General features: G+C 44.4%; 1 protein-coding gene across 7 annotated transcripts in view; it reads left to right on the forward strand.

The window, feature by feature from the left end:
• The first annotated feature begins 1,028 nt into the window (after nucleotides 1–1,028).
• TMEM50B (transmembrane protein 50B) overlaps nucleotides 1,029–21,019 on the forward strand; it is a 30,980-nt gene continuing 10,989 nt past the window's right edge. For 2 of the 7 annotated variants that reach the window (XM_045387751.3, XM_065541403.2), the window contains exons 1-5: nucleotides 1,029–1,135; nucleotides 10,661–10,800; nucleotides 12,483–12,595; nucleotides 14,201–14,268; nucleotides 19,666–19,758. In XM_045387751.3, the coding sequence (XP_045243686.1) occupies nucleotides 10,702–10,800; nucleotides 12,483–12,595; nucleotides 14,201–14,268; nucleotides 19,666–19,758 (373 nt within the window). In that variant the 5' untranslated portion in view covers nucleotides 1,029–1,135; nucleotides 10,661–10,701. Of the gene's footprint in view, nucleotides 1,136–8,267; nucleotides 8,416–9,923; nucleotides 10,078–10,660; nucleotides 10,801–12,482; nucleotides 12,596–14,200; nucleotides 14,269–19,665; nucleotides 19,759–21,019 lie in introns of all 7 variants that reach the window. The other 5 variants (XM_045387753.3, XM_005548801.5, XM_005548800.5 and 2 more) reach the window with 5 other exon arrangements.

A 21,019-nucleotide genomic window follows, 5' to 3' on the forward strand; every position in this document is an offset into this window, starting at 1 on the left:
GGGAAGGTGGAAGTGGAAGGATCGATTGAACGTGGGAGATAAGAGGGTGCAGTGAGCCAAGATCACACCACTACACTCCAGCCTGGACAACACAGCAAGACCCTGTCTCAAAACAAACAAACAAAGCACCCAAAAAACAAAGGTCAACTTTTCCCCAAACAACTAAATGGTTATACGCATTTCTGTAGGAAATTCAGACGGGGCTTCCAAAGGCTGTTAAAGTTATGTTGCAAATCCAAGAGGCTGAAAGATACCTGACTATAAGAAAAACAAACAAACAAACAAAAAGATATCTGACTATAAGAAAGACAAAAAAAAAAAAAAAAAGACAAAAATCTGCGTGAATAGACGGGAAAGCGCCGAACAAAATCAGAAGACTAGTTGTATTGTGAGGATCACCTCGGGTAACCAGCAGTCGCTGAGTAGCCCTGGTTGACTAACTTCAACTTTCTGGGGCTCAATTTCTGAATTGAGGGGATTAGAAAAAGGCATCTCTAAAGACCCTCCGTTTCCTTCGAGAACCCTCCCGAAGCACCTTCCCTACTCTGGGCAGCTCGCAGACAAGGCTGATCGGCCATAGGCGAAGGGAGACCCTGGTCCCCCGAGTCTCGAGTTCCGTCCGCACGTGATCTCACGGTACTGCACTTCAAGTCTGCGTGCAGAAACGCAGCAGTGGGAACCCGGCGGCGGTCGCCCACCCGCAGGGGATAGGAGACGCCTGTCTTACTCTGTCCCCAACCGTAGGTAGTTGGGTCTGGACCCCGGCTCCGGGAGCCCAGCAGAGCAGCGGTCCCCACCCCACCGCTGGGAGCTCGCCCTGCCCCCGGCCGGCCACTTGCTGCACGCGGATTGGTCGCTGAGCAGCGCCCGGCGTCCAGCTGCGCCCAGCCAACGCCCTCTCCCCGCCCCCTCGCGTCCCGCCCCGCCCCCCGCCGGCCACTTGCTGCGCTCCGATTGGTCGCTGCAGTGCGCACGGCGCCTCGCCCCGCCTCAGGGGCGCCCTAGCCTCGCGGCGGCCTACAGCTCCCGGCTCCCGGGGCTGAGGTGGAGCCGGGGGACGCCGGCCGGGCTGTGGCGCAGCAGTGTCCTTTCTGCGCGCGCGCCTGAAGTCGGCGTGAGCGTTTGAGGAAGCTGGGTGAGTCCTGTCTGCGGGTCTCCGGCGCCAGGCAACCCTAGGGGGTTCGCGCCCGCCGCCCGCGCGTAAGGAGGCGCCCTAGTCGGGCCCGACCCGGCCTTCGGGGGGCTGTGGCGCCGCCCAGCCAGGTTTTCCCTGTGCTCGGCGCCGGCCTGCAGACTCGGGCCCGCGGAACCCCCGCCGCCCCTTCTTGCCCCTACCCGCTTCCCTTCGGGCCGGCCGTGACCGTGGCGCCGCGGCGACCCGCAAGCAGCCCGGAGAGGCCTCCCTGCCGCTCTGTCGCGCCGTCAGGTTGCGTTCCTGGGGAGGGCTGGAGAGGTTCCATCTCGTGCCTTTCACCTTCTCGGGCGGCGGGCAAGGAGGCGACGGTTTTCGGGACGCCCTGCTGCGGCCGCGACGCCCTCCCAGGGCCGGAGCGAGGGGCCCGGGGGAGCTCTAGCCCTTCTTCGCCCCTCTCGTTTGCCCCGAACCATTGCTAGGAAGCTGCCCGTGTTTTCTGCACTTTTCTGATTTCATACTTAACCAGAGTCAAGTACAGAGGCGGGAAGGGAAAGGGAAGGGGAACAACATTCTTTCGAGAATTGTAAGCCTTGGGCCCCGTTAAATAAGTAGCAGCAGAGCATTGTCACTGGAGCAGTGGTAGTCGCGGGTAGGACCGTTTCGGTTTTAGGCCGATAAGCTGGTTAAAGGTACTTAAAACAGTACGTTAGAAGGTGCTGAAATTCTAAAATAAATATGTAACCTTTCAAAACCAAAGCAGTGAGACGGCCTGGGCTAGGCTGCTCCCCGCTGCGCGTGCCTGGGTCGGGGGGTGCGGAGGGGCAGGGAGTGGAGGCCTCTGATGGGACGGGATGGGAGGGAAGTGGCATCTGCATCGTCGCGCTCCAAGACCAGACTTTCTCTTTTCGGAGGATCCCACCTCCCCTCTCAGACTCTTCATCCTACCTGCACTGTGGATCCCTTGACACTTCCAGAGGCTCTGAACTCTCAGGCCGGTCACACTTTTTCATCATTTTGTCTCTTCTCGTCTTTTAAACCTGCATGCATTTCAAACGTAGAGCAAACATTAAACATTTTTTTTTAAACTGAGGATAGTGGTGCAAGACTTCTTTTTTTTTTTTTTTTTTTTTTTTTTTTTTGAGACGGAGTCTCGCTCTGTCGCCCAGGCTGGAGTGCAGTGGCGCGATCTCGGCTCACTGCAAGCTCCGCCTCCTGGGTTTACGCCATTCTCCTGCCTCAGCCTCCCAAGTAGCTGGGACTACAGGCGCCCGCCACCGCTCCCGGCTAATTTTTTGTATTTTTAGTAGAGACGGGGTTTCCCCGTGGTCTCGATCTCCTGACCTTGTGATACGCCCGCCTCGGCCTCCGAAAGTGCTGGGATTACAGGCGTGAGCCACCGCGCCCGGCCAAGACTTCTTTCTTGAAAGGCAAACCAAAAGTTACCTTGAATATTGATCGCGCTGGAAAAAGCAGGTTTAATCAGACTGAGGTGGGGACGTATATTTCTTCTTCCAGAGACACAGCCTCCCCACTCGCCACCCCAATCCCTCCTCTCTGTCAACTAGGGTTATGGCGGCTTTACACTGGCTAGTCTTTTCTGAATTCTGAATTCACTTCTGGGGGCCAAGGTAAAGAATTTATCTTATTTTATCCTCATTTTCCTTTTTTTTTTTTTTTTTTTTGGAGACAGGGTCTCACTCGTTGACCAGGCTGCAAGTACTGTTGCTGTCGCCTAGGCTGGAGTGCAGTGGCGCGATCTTTGCTCACTGCAACCCATGCCTCTAGGGTTAAAGGGATTTTACAGTCTCAGCCTCCCGACTAGCTGGGATCACAGGCGCCTGCCCCCATGTCCGGCTAATTTTTATACTCTTAGAAGGGAGGGAGTTTCACCATGTTGGCCAGGCTGGTCTTGAACTCCTGACCTCAAGTGATCTGCTCGCCTCGGTCTCTCCACATGCTGGGATTACAGGCGTGGGCACCGCGCCTGGCCTTTTAAAGTTTATTATTATTTGTTTATTTATTTTTTGAGACGGAGTCTCACTCTGTCGCCCAGGCTGGAGTGCAGTGGCGCAGTCTCGGCTCACTGCAAGCTCCGCCTCCTGGGTTCACGCCATTCTCCTGCCTCAGCCTCCCAAGTAGCTGGGACTACAGGCACCAACCACCACGTCAGGCTAATTTTTTGTATTTTTAGTAGATACGAGGTTTCACCGTGTTAGCCAGGATGGTCTCGATCTCCTGACCTCATGATCCACCCGCCTCGGCCTCCCAAAGTGCTGGGATTACAGGCGTAAGTCACCGTGCCCAGCCTAAAGTTTGTTTTTAACTTATTTATATGTATATATTTTTTTGAGGCAGAGTTTAGCTCTTGTCACCCAGGCTGGAGTGCAGTGGCACAATCGTGGCTCACTGTAACCTCCGCCTCCCAGGTTGAAACGTTTCTCTCGTCTCAGCCTCCCAAGTAGCTGGGATTACAGACGCCCCCCACCATGCCCAGCTAATTTTTGTATTTTTAGTAGAGGCTTGAACTCCTGATCTCAGGTGGTCTACCTGCCTCGGCTTCCCAAAGTGCTGGAATTACAGGCGTGAGCCACCGTACCTAGTCCATTTTCCTTTTTAAATGGTTAAAGTAACATTCAGGTTGTTTAAAACATTTAAACATGACAGAAGAATATCAAGTAAAATTCAGCGCAGAGATATGTCAAGTTAGGATTCCTTGTTTCTTCACTTTTCACTCTTTACATCCTCAATTCAATTCCCTAGGAGGATATTATACTATAATATTGCTCGGCAGCTGATGATAATATAAGGACACATTTCCTTCTTAAGCATGTAGAGACCTAACTCATTTCCCTGCAACCCCACCCCTCACTTTGGAGACCGGGTCTGACTGTGTTGCCCCGGGTAGAGTGCATGGTTCCCTCACTGCTCACTGCAGCCTTGGGGCTCAAACGATTCTCCCACCTCAGCCTCCCGAGTAGCTGAGACTATAGGTGAGTGCCACCACGCCTGATTTTTGTAATTTTTGTAGATATGGGTTCCTCATGTTGCCCAGGCTGGTCTTCAATTCCTGAGCTCAAGCTATCCACCTGCCTCAGCCTCTCAGAGTGCTGGGATTACAGGTGTGAGCCATCCTGCCCAGCCAACCTGCCTCATTCTCAAAATGTAGTGGGGTATACTGTTGTTTGGATGTACCCTAATATACATTTTTTGGTTCCTTATTGATGGGCATTTTGGCTGTTTCTGGGTTTTAGCCATTAAAAGCCTTGCTTTATGAAAATCTTTTTGTCATTGTAGGGTATGTTTCAGGTAGATAATATAAACAGATGATTGTACTTTGATATAATTTTATTTCACAAGGAATCTTTTTATAACTTAAAGTTTTTTTTTTTTTTTTGAGACGGAGTCTCGCTCTGTTGCCCAGGCTGGAGTGCAGTGGCGCGATCTCTGCTCACTGCAAGCTCCGCCTTCCCAGTTCACGCTATTCTCCTGCCTCAGCCTCCCGAGTACCTGGGACTACAGGCGCCTGCCACCACGCCCAGATAATTTTTTGTATTTTTGGTAGAGATGGGGTTTCACCATGTTAGCCAGGATGGTCTTGATCTCCTGACCTCGTGATCCACCTACCCCAGCCTCCCAAAGTGGTGGGATTATAAGCATGAGCCACCACGCCTGACATTATAACTTAAAGATTTTATAATTTAAAAGCAGTAGCTAAATCTATTGGAATTAAATGCATTTCTAATATCCGTATATTTTATTTATTTAGAGACGGAGTTTTGCTCTTGTTGCCCAGGCTGGAGTGCAATGGCATGATCTTGGCTCACCGCAACCTCCATCTCCCAGGTTCAAGCAATTCTCCTGCCTCAACCTCCCGAGTAGCTGGAATTACAGACATGCGCCACCACCCCGGCTAATTTTGTATTTTTAGCAGAGACGGGGTTTCTCCATGTTGGTCAGGCTGGTCTTGAACTCCCGACCTCAGCAGGTGATCCACCCACCTTGGCTCCATATATATCTATATATATATATATATTTTTTTTTTTTTTTTTTGAGACGGAGTCTCGCTCTGTCGCCTAGACTGGAGTCCAGTGGTGCAATCTTGGCTCACTGCAAGCTCCGCCTCCCGGGTTGATGCCATTCTCCTGCCCCAGCCTCCTGAGTAGCTGGGACTACAGGCGCCCGCTACCATGCCCAGCTAATTTATTTGTATTTTTAGTAGAGATGTGGTTTTACCGTGTTAGCGAGGATGGTCTCCATCTCCTGACCTCGTGATCTGCCCGTCTCGGCCTCCCAAAGTGCTGGGATTACAGGCGTGAGCCACCGCGCCCGGCTGCTTGTTCTTTTTAAAAGTAATTTCTTCCTGGGCGCAGTCAGGAGTTCAAGACCAGCCTGGCCAAGATGGTGAAACCCCGTCTCTACTAAAAATACAAAAAAGTAGCCAGTTGTGGTGGTGGGCGCCTGTAATCCCAGCTACTCGGGAGGTGGAGGCAGAGAACTGCTTGAAACCAGGAGGTGGAGGTTACAGTGAGCCGAGATGGTGCCACTGCATTCCAGCCTGGGCGACAGAGCGAGACTCCATCTCACACACACACACACAAAAGTAATTTCTTTTATTGCAAATTTTATCTCAGGTACAAAAATTATATAAAACATGTAAAATTTAAAGAATACTATTGCAATGATCATTATGTATCCACTACCAAATTAAGAAACAAAATGTTGGGCCAGGCGCAATGGTTCACACCTGTAGTCCCAGCATCTTGGGAGGCTGAGACAGGCAGATCACTGAAGGCTGGGTGTTGGAGACCCGCCTGGCCAACATGTGAAATCCTGTCTCTACCAAAAATATAAAAATTAGCCAGTCGTGGTGGTGGGCACCTGTAATCTCAGCTACTCAGGGGGCTGAGGCAGGAGAATTGCTTGAACCTGGGAGGTGGAGGTTGCAGTGAGCCCAGATCACGCCACTGCACTCCATCCTGGGTGACAGAGCAAGACTCCGTCTTGGGGATGGCGGCGGTGGGGGAACAAAATGTTTGCATTTTTTTCTTCCAGAGGTAGCCTCTGTCCTGATTTTTGTGTTTATCTTTCTCTTGCTTTTTAAAATAAGCTTTATGCATGTATACATAAATTCATAAACATATAAATTCATGTACATATACATTTATACATATGTGCATAAATGTTTACAAATATATACATAAATTTGCAGACACACTCCTATATCCTAAACAGTGTATTTAGTGGTTTTTTTTTTTTTTTTTTTGAGACAGAGTCTTGCTCTGTTACCCAGGCTGGAGTGCACTGGCGCAGTCTTAGCTCACTGCTGCCTTCGCCTTCTGGGTTCAAGCGATTCTCCTGCCTCAGCCGCTGGAGTAGCTGGGATTACAGGTGACCACCACCACACCCGGCTAGTTTTTTTATTTTTAGTAGAAACCTGGTTTCTCCAGGTTGGCCAGGCTGGTCTTGAATTCCTGACCTCAGGTGGTCCATCTGCCTCGGCCTCACAAAGTGCTGGGATTACCGGTGTGAGCCACCTTTGTTTTGAATGAATAGTGTTAGAAACACAATTCTCATGCGGATAGTTAAGCAGTGTGTTTCAGTTTTGTTTTACTATTATTGAGAGTTTTTTTTTTGTTTTGAGAGCTGTGTTTTTGTTTTGTTTTGAGTTGGAGTCTGGCTCTGTCGCCCAGGCTGGGGTACAGTGGCATGATCTCAGCTCACTGCAACCTTCTCCTCCCGGACTCAAGCAGTTCTGCCTCAGGCTTCTGAGTAGCTAGGATTACAGGCGCCCGCCACCATGCCTGGCTAATTTTTGTATTTTAAGTATAGATGGGCTTTGACCATGCTGGCCAGGCTGGTCTCAAACTCCTGACCTTAGGTGATCTGCCCACCTTGGGCTCCCAAAGTGCTGGGATTACAGGTGTGAGCCACCGTGCCCAGCCAAAGAGCTGGTTTTAAAAGGATATAAGGAATCGGTATTTATGCAGTTTGTAGGGAAAGAAAAGTCTCAATAGTATGACTAAGTTAGTTTAATTGGTTAATGTTCCACAAGGCAACAAAATCATAATATCTTTGGGATTGATTTTCTTACCAGGCTATAAAATCATAACACCTCATTAATTTCTGCAGTTAAACCCCAGAGGGCTATAAACTGTCTGCATCTTTATTAATAGTGGGTTGTTCATTAAATAAACTGTAATAACAAAGTTCTGTCCCTGAGAGCGTAGATGAAGTCCAGACATACTTATTAGAAAATGCTGGAGCTTTTTTTTTTTTTTTTTTTGAGATGGAATCTCACACTCTGTCACCCAGGCTGGAGTGCAGGGGCGCAATCTCGGCTCACTGCAAGCTCCGCCTCCTGGGTTCACACCATTCTCCTGCCACAGCCTCCCGAGTAGCTGGGACTACAGGCACCCGCCACCTCGCCCGGCTACTTTTTTGTATTTTTAGTAGAGACGGAGTTTCACCGTGTTAGCCAGGATGGTCTCGATCTCCTGACCTCGTGATCCGCCTGTCTTGGCCTCCTAAAGTGCTGGGATTACAGGTGTGAGCCATCGCGCCCAGTCTGAGCTTTTTTTTGAGACCGAGTTTCGCTCAGTTGCCCAGGTGGAGTGCAGTGGTACCATCTTGGCTCACTGCAACCTCCACCTTCCAGGTTCAAGCAATTCTCCTGCCTCAGTCTCCTGAGTAGCCAAGGTTTCAGGTGTGTGCCACCATGCCCGGCTAATTTTTGTATTTTTAGTAGAGATGGGGTTTCACTATGTTGGCCAGGGTGGTCTCGAACTCCTGACCTCGTGATCCACCTTCCTCGGCCTCCCAAAGTGTTGGGATAACAGGCATGAGCCACCATGCCTGGCCTCATTTTATAATTATAAGGTCAAACTTGACTAAGGAAAGGATAGCCACTTAGATGAAGGTTTTCAAGAAAAGATGAGCTGAACAGAATGACTTCAGATCCCTTGCCTGTTTACAGGGGGCCTTTCTGAGGAAGTTTATGTGCTGTGTTATGAGTCCTAGGAAAGGGGGGTCACCTCAGTCAGGGTATCTGGAAGGTTCTAGTGGACCACGTAATGGAAAGACAACAAAAATAAGGTCAGAAGGAGTGGGCTTCTCTGCATTTTCTGCTTCTTAGCTCACCATGGCCTACCTGTAGTTAACAGGGTAGGTGAAAGCAGAACCTCTCTGTGGGGGAAGTGAGTGTCGTCTGCTGATGAAGGCTGCACGCCTTGCAGGAGAGCAGGAACTGCATCAGCATATGCTCAGGATCAAGCCAAGCCCCAGTGAGTACAGATAGGCTCTGGGCCAAGTTCTTGGAGCATTCAGTCCTCAGCTTCAAAAGCTGCTATATTCCAGTGGATTTTTTAAAAGATTGTTTTTTATAAAGGCACAAAATCCCCCACAAAAAACTGCTATACCAGCCAGGACGTTATCTCCTGAGTTACACTGCTGCAGTCTGGCCTGATTATCTGCTGCTTCTGGGGCACAGCTGGATTCTCTTTAGTTCTTCTGTGCAGGATCTTTCCTGTATCCCATATTCTCTTTTATTAATTCACTCTCCCTGTTGAAGCTCAAACTCCAGTAGCTTCTTGACAAGAATAGTTACATTTTTTGGAGACCTTGTGTGTCTGAATATTTTGTTGTTGTTGTTGTTTAAATAGAGACGGGATTTCGCCTTGTTGGCCGGGCTGGTCCTGAACTCCTAGCTTCAAGTGAGAGGCCTGCGTTGGCCTCTCAAAATGCTTCTGAATATGTTTTGATGCTATCCTCATACTTGATTCATATTTTGACTGGTAAAAATCTTTTGGTTGGAAATAATTGTCCTACAGAGTTTTGAATTTACTGCCCCATTGTCATCTTGCTTGTGGTTTTACTGTTAAGAATTCCAAGCTGAGGGCCAGGCATGGTGGCTCACGCCTGTAATCCCAGCACTTTGGGAGGCTGCAGTGGGTGGATTGCTTAAGTCCAGAAGTTCAAGACTAGCCTGGGCAATATGGCAAAATCCCATCTCTATAAAAAATTAGCTGGGTGTGGTAGTGTGTGCTTGTAGTCCCAGCTGTTCCGGGGGCTGCAGTGGGAGGATCACTTGAGCCCAGCAGGTAGAGGCTGCAGTAAGCTGTGATCGTGCCACTGCACTCCAGCCTGGGTGACAGAGCGAGACCCTGTCTCTCTCTCTGTCTGTCTCTCTCTCTCTGTCTCTCAGACACACACACACAAACACACACACGAATTCCAAAAGCCTTTGTATGCGACCTGGTTTTTTTCGTATCTGCAAACTTATAGAATCTACACTTTGACCTCAGTGTTTTGAAATTTAAAATGAAGTGTGGGTTTACTCCATTACTTAAGTATTCAATGGGTACTTTAAATCTGGAAATACAAGAACTTTTATTCTGGGGAAATTTTCTTGAAATATTTTGTTGATTCTTTTTTCTCTACTGTTTCCTGTGTAGTTTCTAAAATACCTGTGTTATTTATATGTGAATCTTTTTTACTGGTCTTCTAACTTCTTTTCTTTTTTTGGAGACAGAGTCTCGCTCTTATCACCCAGGGTGGAGTGCAGTGGCGAGATCTCAGCTCACTGCAACCTCCGCCTCCTGGGTCCAAGTGATTCTCCTGCCTCAGCCTCCCAAATAACTGGGATTATAGGCATGCGCCACCACTCACAGCTAATTTTGTATTTTTAGTAGAGACGTGTCTTTACTCACATGTCTGGCAGTTAGTACTAGCTATTAGCTGGGACCTCAACTGGAACTGTGGGTCAGAACACCTATAAATGGTCTCCTTACAGCATGGTAGCCCGAGCATTAGTGTTCCAGAGAACCAGGCAGATGGTCCGTTGCCTTCTGTGACCTGATCTTGGAAGTTGCATGGCAGAAGTTACTTAGCATCACTTCCTCTACTCTACTGGTCAACTAGTCTTTATTGTTGACCCAAATTCAAAGGTAGGACATAAATCCACCTCTCAATGGAAGAAGTGTCAAATATTTTGGACATGTTTAATTTATTTCATTTATTTATTTATTTTTGTGACAGAGTCTTGCTCTGTTGCCCAGGCTGGAGTGCAGTGGCATGATCTTGCACTGCAATCTCTCCTTCCAGGTTCAAGCAATTCTTGTGCCTCAGCCTCCCAAGTAGCTGTAATTACAGGCATGTGCCACCAGGCCCAGTTAATTTTTCGTATATTTAGTAGAGACAGGGTTTCATAATATTGGCCAGGCTGGTCTCAAACTCCTGGCCTCAAGTGATCTGCCCACTTCGGCCTCCCAAAGTGCTGGAATAACAGGCGTGAGCCACGTCACCTAGCTCCTAGACATGTTTTAAAACCACAGTGCTCATTTATCAAATAGCAATCTCCCCCTTGTGTCCTAGCGTAGTCCTGTATACATCTCAATTAGGTACTTGTTGAAGTATTGAATTTTTCTTAACTATAGTAGAATAGGACCTAAAGTAAAGTAAAGGAGTAAGATATTTTACTTTTAGAAAACATTGTCTTGGGTTGATTAGTTTTTGTCTTTCTGTTTGTAGGATACAGCATTTAATGAAACATTTATGCTTAAGAAGTAAAAATGGCAGGCTTCCTAGACAATTTTCGTTGGCCAGAATGTGAGTGTATTGACTGGAGCGAGAGAAGAAATGCTGTGGCATCTGTTGTCGCAGGTATATTGGTAAGTGAGAAAGACAGGTTGGTAACATTTATCCCTTACCTTTTGCCCTGGAAATCAATGCCAGTTCCTTTGAACTGAGAATGGCTTTCCAGAACTATTTATTTCACTGCTGTTTTGTATAGATAATTATCAGAGTTCTAGATACTATTGCCAAGCAGAGTATGGTAGGCCCTGGATTCATTTTGACTTTGTAAACGTGTACTTAATATCTTTTCTTCAGTTTCAGTGATAATATAATTATTATAGGCAATAGCATTTTTAACTTAGTGATACAATGTATATAAGTACTTTAAGATCCTTAAAGGCTCAGGATTTAATGTAACACAAAATTATTGTTGTGACTTATTGAAGGTCAGACAACAGTGACAGTACTCTGCAGATAATAGTGACGACCTTAGGCTCCATTAGAACTGAAGCCCTATAGCGGCTCTAGGGAAGAAATACCATCTCTGTTTCCCCAGCTGCAACACCAGGGGAATATCAGAGGAAGACATTTGTGAAGGAAACTATTGTTTAATTTTCTTTCCATCATTTTTTTTTAACTTTTTATTATTGAAAATGACAAGCATAAAACAAAAGTAGGCAGAATGTTATAAAGGTTCCGTCTCCTCCTTTATCCCATGTATCTATCATCCAGCTTAAAAAAAAAAACACCACCACCCCAAAATCAGGACCTGTCTTGCTGTATAATTCCATCAACCACTCCCTGGCCGCACTTTTTTTTTTTTTTTTTTTTTAAAAGAGACAAGGTCTTGCTATGTTGTACAGCCACTGGAGTACAATGGCTATTCACAGGTATGATTGTAGTGTGCTACGGCTTCAGATTCATGGTCTCAAGCAATCTTCCTGCTTCAGTCTCCCAAGTAGCTGGGACTACAGATTTTCTACACTACCATTTCTGGCTCCCACTGCATTTTTTGGAAGCAAATTTCTTTATTTGTTTACATTTTAAAAATTCATCTCTTTGAATGTACAGTTCTACACTTAAGTCCAATAGAATGAAATAAAGCAGAGCAAGAACTAACGATAATTGTGAAGCAGTCTGCTCACTGCGGCCTCTGCCTCCGACTTCCCAGGTTCAAGCAGTTCTTGTGCCTCAGCCTCCAAAGTAGCTAGGATTAGAAGCACATGCCACCATGCCCAGCTAATTTTTGTATTTGTATTTGAATTTTTTCGAGACAGAGTTTCACTCTGTCATCCAAGCTGGAGTGCAGTGGCGTGATCTCAGCTCATTGTAGCCTCCACCTCCTGGGTTCAAGAGATTCTCCTGCCTCAGCCTCCTGAGTAGGCAGGATTATGTGTGCCTGCCACCATGCCTAGTTAATTTTTGTACTTTTAGTAGAGACAAGGTTTCACCATGTTGACCAGACTGGTCTCAAATTCCTGACCTCAGGTAATTTGCCCGTGTTGGCCTCCCAAAGTGCTGGGATTACAGACGTGAGCCACGACGCCCAGCCTTGTATTTTTAGTAGAGGTGAGGTTTCACCATGATGGCCAGGCTGGTCTCGAACTCCTGACCTCAAGTGATCCACCTGCCTCGGCCTCCCAAAGTGCTGAGATTACAGGCGTGAGCCTTTGTACCCGGCCCATTTATATGATCTGTAGGACAAAAGGAATGTTAAAAAGCAGGTATTATGCTAGCAAGAGTTTCAGTGTTTCAGTGACTTGGGCTGTATTTTAAGTTTTTTACAGGCTGGTGGATAATGATTGATGCAGCTGTGGTGTATCCTAAGCCAGAACAGTTGAACCATGCCTTTCACACATGTGGTGTATTTTCCACATTGGCTTTCTTCATGTAAGTATGATGATAATTCTGTAATCAATATGATTTTTCTAAAAATACTTCCCTGTTAATGTGCAGTGCTTTCTTGAATAACTTTTTGATTTATTTGATAGATTATTTTTTAACATGATGCATACATAATTCCCATTTTATTACGATTTTTTTTTTTAACCAAGAATGAGTGTGGGATTTGGGCATATATCTTTTTAGCACCTATAACGATTATCTTGTGATTTTTTTTTCCTCATATTTTTTAATCTGGTCAGTTACATATTTTGTCAGTTCCAAGATCTACTTTTTCGCATTTTAATACCTCTGAATATCAGGATGCATCTTGCAGTCAGTATATAATTAGTATATTTAGTATAATTAGAATTATAATTGATAACATTTTTATTTCTTGTCAGTATTAAAAATTAATGGTGTATCTTAAAACTCATGGCCTCTGAGATTTAATGAAACACGTTACGTTTCTGTGTTTTTTAGTAGTGAATCGTCCATAGGTGTTGTAGTACACTCAACTTTTACCTTGCAGTATTATTATTATTTTTTTAATGTGCTACTTGACTGTGTTTGCCAGTGTTTGAGGAAAAGGCAAGATTGATCTCAAAGAGATTTGTTTGTAGCTTTTATTTAAATTATTTTTAAGTTTATGTTACCTCATTTCATAAAACTAGGAAGCTTTTTATGGATGTCTTTTAACAATTAAAAAATATTAAACATTAAGATTACATCATTTCCTTATACTGTCAGGAGGTTTTATTATTATTGTTTTTTTTTGAGACAGAGTCTTACTCTGTTGTTTGGGCTGGACCGCAGTGGCGCGATCTCAGTTCACTGCAACCTCTGCCTCCTGGGTTCAAGTGCTTCTCCTGCCCCAGCCTCCCAAGTAGCTGGGATTACAGGTGCCTGCTACTACGCCCAGCTAATATTTTGCATTTTTAGTAGAGACGGTGGTTTCACTGTGTTGGCCAGGCTGGCATTGACCTTGTGATTCACCTGCCTTGGCCTCTCAAAGTGCTGGAATTACAGGTGTAAGCCACCACACCTGGCCAGGAGTTTAAAAAGGTTATATTATGGGAATTGGAACTACTTATATCCATTGTGACTGCTAAAAAAAGGAAATTCCTGCTACTAATTAATGTACCTTGCTCTAACAAAAATGAAAGGGGAAGCTGAATGAAGTGGGCATATTACATAAACTACATTTTCTCTGAGCTTAAGGAATGGATCATAGAAAATCACTTGACTTTTAACACAAGGAGAAACTGTTTAACTCTTGATAATAATGAGAACCTTGAAATAGGATAGCAGTGAGTCATTCATGTATAAATGTGAAATAGACAAAGAAACCAGAAAACTGGCCCCTCTTGTATAATCTCTGCAGACAAGTGATAGAAATCTCTTAAAATAAGTGTGTTTTCTGGGTGTACTTTATGAAAAATAAGACTAATGTAACATTTCTATCCACTAGCATTTTTATTAGGTTAAAAGATGTTAAATTATTCGTATATTGATTTTAGTTATGAAATAATCTGTTTTCTAAGTGATATATAAATATTTGAGTATTTTAACAGCAAATACTGAAATTCATTTAATGATTTTGTACTTTTCTAGGATAAATGCTGTATCCAATGCTCAGGTGAGAGGTGATAGCTATGAAAGCGGCTGTTTAGGAAGAACAGGTAAAGATACTTTGAGCTGTTAATGTGTGTTAACAAAATAGAAATTTGTCACCAGAAAAAAAGCCTCTCTTGTGAGTCTTTATTCAGGACTGGTGATGATTATATGGAATATTTTTTATTTGCTTTAGAAACAAGTTTTAGTGTTATTCAAATCCTTAAGAAAGTAAGTTATTGCTAGAAGTTATTATTTTTGTCATGTTACACTGCCCATGATATAGATAAAAAATGTTGCTATTCAGATGGATCTTGGACTCCAGTGCTAATGATGGATTTATTCTTATCCCAGTTGTTGACCAATAATGCTACTTACAAGATGGCTGACTGTGATTATTAACGGAAAATAATGAACACATTAGGGGATCGAACCTAGGACTACAGTGTCTTTACATTCACTTCTGATCACCTGAGTAGCCACCCACAGACTGCAACAAAATTGTTCAGAAGAAAGATGCTATTTGTCTACACATAAATTAGTTTTTTTAGTTTGAATTCATTTGAATTATCATCCCTTTTTTTTTTTTCAGACGGAATTTCGCTTTTCTTGCCCAGGCTGGAGTGCAGTGGTGCGTTTTTGGCTCACCGCAACCTCCACCTCCTGGGTTCAAGCGATTCTCCTGCCTCAGCCTCCAGAGTAATTGGGATTACAGGCATACGCCACCATGCCTGCCTAGTTTTGTAGGTTTAGTAGAGATGGGGTTTCTACATGTTGATCAGGTGATCTGCCCACCTTGGCCTCCCAAAGTGCTAGGATTACAGGAGTGAGCCACTGTGCCTGGCCCAATTGTGTTTTTTAAAAATTTACGGCCGGGCATAGTAGCTCACACCTGTAATTCCAGCACTTTGGGAGGCTGAGACGGGTGGATCACCTAAGGTCAGGAGTTTAAGACCAGCTTCGCCAACATGGAGAAACCCCGTCTCTACTTAAAAAAAAATACAAAATTAGCCAGGCATGTTGACTCACTTCCGTAGTCCCAGCTACTTGGGAGACTGAGGCAAGAGAATCGCTTGTACCCGGGAGGCGGAGGTTGCAGTGAGCCAAGATCACCTCATTGCACTCCAGCCTGGGTAACAAGAGCGAAACTCTGTCTCAAAAACAAACAAACAAAAAAATTTACATTATAATATGAAGAAATTAAGGTACAGTGGGCTTAAATAATGTGTCCAAAGTCACAGAGCAAGTAAGTGGTGGAGCCAGGATTGAACACTCCAGAGCCCATGCTTTTAGCCACCATGCTGTACTTGTTTCCCATCTAGAACCATTTGGTCACTTTGTCTGGTTTGGTACCACGTGTATATTTTTTCTTTTTGTCAGCTTAACTGAATATAATTTAAGTATAATATAATTCACTATTATTTTATGAAAATTTTTTGAGATAGAGTCTCTCTGTCCCCCAGGCTGGAGTGCAGTGGCACAATCTTGGCTCACTGCAGCCTCCACAGCCTGGGACTCAAGTGATCCTCCCACCTCAGTTTCTCAAGCAGTTGTGATTATAGGGACATGCCATCACGCCCAGCTAATTTATTTATTTTTTGTAGAGACAGGGTTTTACCATGTGGTTCAGGCTGGTCTTGATCTCCTGGCCTCAAGCTATCCACCTGTCCTCAAGTTATCAGCTTCCCAAAGTGCTGGGATTACAGGCATGAGCCACCACGCCTGACCAGAATCCACCAATTTAAAGTGTACAGTTTGATGAGTTTGAACAAATGTGTACAGTTACAGTTGTGTAACTACCACTACAATCATGATATAGAACACCAAAAAGTTCCTTCATACCCCTTTTTATAGTTAATCCCCTTCCCCTCACCTCCTGGTCACCACTGATATACTTTCTATGACGGTAGCTTTGCCTTTTCTGCTCTTTCATATAAATGGGATCATATGGTAAGTATCATAGCCTTTTAAACCAAATAAAGCAGCTGTGAAGAGCTTAGCTTGCTTTTCTACTTGGCGTCTTATTTTTTTAATTTTGTATGTATTTTTTTTGAGATGGAGTCTTACTCTGTCACCCAGGCTGGAGTGCAGTAGTGTAATCTCGGCTCACTGCATCATCCGCCTCCCAGGCTCCAGCAATTCTTCTGCCTCAGCCTCTTGAGTAGCTGGGATTACAGGTGCCCGCCACCACGCTTGGCTAATTTTTGTATTTTTAGTAGAAACTGGGTTTCACCATGTTGGCCAGGCTGGTCTCGAACTCCTGACCTCAGGTGATCCACCCGCCTTGGCCTCCCAAAGTGCTGGGATTACAGGCATGAGCCACCATGCCCAGCCTTCTACCTGATACTTTAATGCTGATGTAGATTTTATAACCTCACTTCTACTGGAATCCATGGAGAATTCGCGAGAGGATATAATGACAAATGACAGATGAACCTAAATTTAAAGTGTGTGTGTGTATGCGCATGCAATTGCACTCACTTTTTAGCATATCCTGTGTGTCAGCCTCAGCAGTAATGTCAGGAATGAGGGAAGGTAAAGAAAAAATAATATATATTAGCAAGTGAAGATGTTGTATGTAGAGCATACAATAATGTACTCCATCATTTTTCTTTAAAGAATATTCCACGGACATTGCTGTGAATTATGTTACTATTATCTTTTTTTGAGACAGGGTCTTGCTCTGTCACCCAGGCTAGGGTGCAGTGGTGTGATCATAGCGCAGAAAAGCTTGGAACTCCTGGGCTCAAGCAGTCCTCCCCCTTCAGCCTCCAGAATAGTTGGGATTACCCGTGTAAGCCACTGTGGCTGGCCACTATTACCCGTTTTTTATAGGAAGTTTCATTGTAACTTATCCAAAGTTTTTTAACTTAAAAGTGGAACCTGTATTTGTCTTTGGTCTGTCTGGTTCCCAGGCCCATCGTTTTTACCCTCACTAAGTGATTATTCTGTGATATTCCCTATTCTGTTAAAATTAACAGTGCAGTTTATATATTGTGCATATAGTGCAGTTTCTGTCTAGAAATTAAGGACAAACTGTCTTAGAGTCATGCCCAGGTGTTGCTACTCTTTAGCTTTTGTACTCCTTAAGTGGTTTATTTGTAAACCATCTCTATTTAGTTCCCAGAGGAATTAATAGGAAAGTATCAAAATAATAAATATACTATAAATGAAACAGGTAAATAATAAAACCATAAAAAGGAACCAGAACTAGGTAGAAAAATGATCGTTGTACTTAGAACCTGGGACAAGATGGATGCTTTTAATTGTCATGAACCTTAGCTCAGAGCTTCCTTATAGCCAGAGCAAACGAGAAAATATTATAGTTTTATTTTTTTGCTAAACAAAAGCATACTTCTTTTTCTTTTTTTTCTCTTTTTGTTAATATGCCGGCAGACGTACTTATTTTTCAAGAGAAACTTTTTTCTTGTTTAATTCTATTAGAAAGTTTAATGTATATAGCTATAAATAAAGGACATGATGGAAAATAATTGTAAGGATTTTTTTTTTTTTTTTTTTTTGGCGGGGGGAAACAGAGTTTTGCTTTGTTATGCAGGCCAGAGTGCAGTGGCAGGATCTCGGCTCACTGCAACCTCTGCCTCTCAGGTTCAAGCAATTCTCTTGCCTCAGCTTCTTGAATGGCTGGGACTACAGGCACCTGCCACCACGCCCAATTGATTTTTTGTTCTTTTAGTAGAGATGGGGTTTTACCATGTTGCCACGGTTGGTCTCGAACTCCTGAGCTCAGGCAATCCGCCCACCTTGGCCTCCCAAATTTCTAGGATTACAGGTGTGAGCTACTGTGCCCGGCCTTTAAGGATTTTTAATAGTTCCTTTTATTCACATTAGATAAAAGCTATAATTGAATATAATTTAGAGATTGTATTTCTCCAAAGCATTAAACATTACTGTTTTTATTTCTGGAGATCTGCTTAGTATTGTAATAAAATTTAGATAATATAGAGATCTGTTTCTCTCAAATATCAGCTGTTCTAACCATCATGAACTTTGATCAGTGTTTCCTCCTTATCTAGTGTCTAAAATGAATCTATTCAGTGGTAACGAAATATTTGCAACTGAGGCAAATTTAGTTTTCTGTAATGGAAGTTGGCTAGGATTTTATTTTTACTTCAGTGGAGCTTTGTTCCCCTTGCAGAGGTGATGGGGCTGTCAGTATACCTGTGAACAGGGTCTGGTGCAAGTGTTAACCTGCTTTCCTAAAAATGTGTTGAATCTACTCAGGTGTCCAGATGATTACATTATTGACATCTAGAATTTTGTTCAATACAGGGTTGAAGAGATGCTTCTGATTTTGAAGTTTTCATGAATATGTGGTACAGATTGGCTGCCTCAGCAATAAACAAGCCTGAATATACTCTAAAGAATGGCCATTATTTGTACTATATTGAGTAATGGTGTGATTATAGAAGCTTATTATTGATTAAAAAGGGACATATTAGTCCTTCTTCATTTGACGTCTCTCATTCCTTTGTGATGATGGCTATCCCGAATGCATATGCTACTTTTAATAGGGCAGTTATTTTGATAATATATACAGCAGCGTAATTTTTTAGTTAGGGCATTCATTTCTCTAGTCAGTAAAAAGGTAACTTACTTGTTTTTTTTTTTTTTTTTTTTTTTTTTTGAGATGGAGTCTCGCTCTGTCGCCCAGGCTGGAGTGCAGTGGCGCAATCTCGGCTCACTGCAAGCTCTGCCTCCCGGGTTCACGCCATTCTCCTGCCTCAGCCTCCCGAGTAGCTGGGACTACAGGCGCCTGCCCCTGCGCCCGGCTAATTTTTTCTATTTTTAGTAGAGACGGGGTTTCACCATGGTCTCGATCTCCTGACCTTGTGATCCGCCCACCTCGGCCTCCCAAAGTGCTGGGATTACAGGCGTGAGCCACCACGCCCGGCCGGCAACTTACTTTTTTTCCTTTTCCATGTATGGTTTAACTTCTTTTAGTTTTTTTTTTTTTTTTAATCATCATTCATTTAACTTAGAGCAGATTTATATAAATATATGACTATCGGCCGGGCGCGGTGGCTCAAGCCTGTAATCCCAGCACTTTGGGAGGCCGAGACGGGCGGATCACGAGGTCAGGAGTTCGAGACCATCCTGGCTAACACGGTGAAACCCCGTCTCTACTAAAAAATACAAAAAACTAGCCGGACGAGGTGGCGGGCGCCTGTAGTCCCGGCTACTCGGGAGGCTGAGGCAGGAGAATGGCGTAAAAACCCGGGAGGCAGAGCTTGCAGTGAGCTGAGATCCGGCCACTGCACTCCAGCCTGGGCGACACAGCGAGACTCCGTCTCAAAAAAAAAAAAAAAAAAATAAATAAATAAATATATGACTATCTTTGATATGCATAATACATACAAGGCTAACAGGGCTTCTAGTGTTATGTATTCCTAAGACGTTATAGGGCTGTAAAAATGAACAAAATCATAAGCCTCTTCTCCACACAGGTGCTCGAGTTTGGCTTTTCATTGGTTTCATGTTGATGTTTGGGTCACTTATTGCTTCCATGTGGATTCTTTTTGGTGCATATGTTACCCAAAGTAAGTATTCTTCCTGTATTTTATAGGAGAGATTCAGATATGTCTTTTATATTTGGCTAACTCTACCTTGAGTACAATTTAGTATCATTACTCAGTTAGATTGAAGATATTACTCTGTGTGAAGATACATGAGTTGTTTAATAAAACTTGTCAGTGGGGGCCGGGCGCGGTGGCTCAAGCCTGTAATCCCAGCACTTTGGGAGGCCGAGACGGGCGGATCACGAGGTCAGGAGATCGAGACCATCCTGGGTAACACAGTGAAACCCCGTCTCTACTAAAAATACAAAAACTTAGCCGGGCGAGGTGGCAGGCGCCTGTAGTCCCAGCTACTCGGGAGGCTGAGGCAGGAGAATGGCGTGAACCCGGGAGGCAGAGCTTGCAGTGAGCTGAGACTGCGCCACTGCACTCCAGCCTGGGCGACAGAGTGAGACTCCGTCTCAAAAAAAAAAAAAAAAAACACTTGTCAGTGGGAACACAGTGCAGTAGGATAGCTCTGGTTAGGAAATCCAAGCCACTGACAAAGCCGGTACCTCTCAGCCATCTCCAGACTTTCTGCTTTCCTTCCTTACCTTAGGATAGCCAGGATTTTATGCTAGAGGCCCATTTACTGGGAGTTGCAGTAGAACAAGTGAGAAACCAGTACAGGTGTACAGTCCCTTATATATAATTCTAAAATCCACAAAATGCTGAAAATCAAATTATTTATAACTAGTTTGGCAGCAAAACCTGACCTAAACTGACACAGGGCTCACTGTTTTTTTTATCCCATTTAGTGTCAGTATTCAAATGTTTTGTTGTAGGAATGAAAATAGATGTATTAGGTTATAGGATGCTTGTCCATACCCAGCTGGCAGTGCTATGCAGTATATGTGCTTTGCCTTACTGTTCTTAAATCTGAAGAATTCTGAATCCCAAAATATATCTTGCCCCAGGGATTTCAGATAAGGGGCATAGACCCCTTATCTGATAATCTATGGATTATCAGTAATCTTTCTTTTCATAAACACCTTCTTTGTCCAACCTAATCCTGTACTTTTTTTTTTGGAGATAGAGTCTCACTCTATCGCCCAGGGTGGAGTGCAGTGGTGTGATCTTGGCTCTTTGCAACCTCCGCTTCCCAGGTTCAAGTAATTCGCCTGTCTCAGCCTCCCAAGTAGCTGGGATTAGAGGTGCGTGCCACTATGCCCAGCTAATTTTTGTATTTTTTTTTAGTAGAGACAGGGTTTCACCATGTTTTCCAGGCTGGTCTCAAACTCCTGAC

The sequence above is a fragment of the Macaca fascicularis genome, chromosome 3, assembly GCF_037993035.2.
Source record: "Macaca fascicularis isolate 582-1 chromosome 3, T2T-MFA8v1.1".
Taxonomy (NCBI): Eukaryota; Metazoa; Chordata; class Mammalia; order Primates; family Cercopithecidae; genus Macaca; species Macaca fascicularis.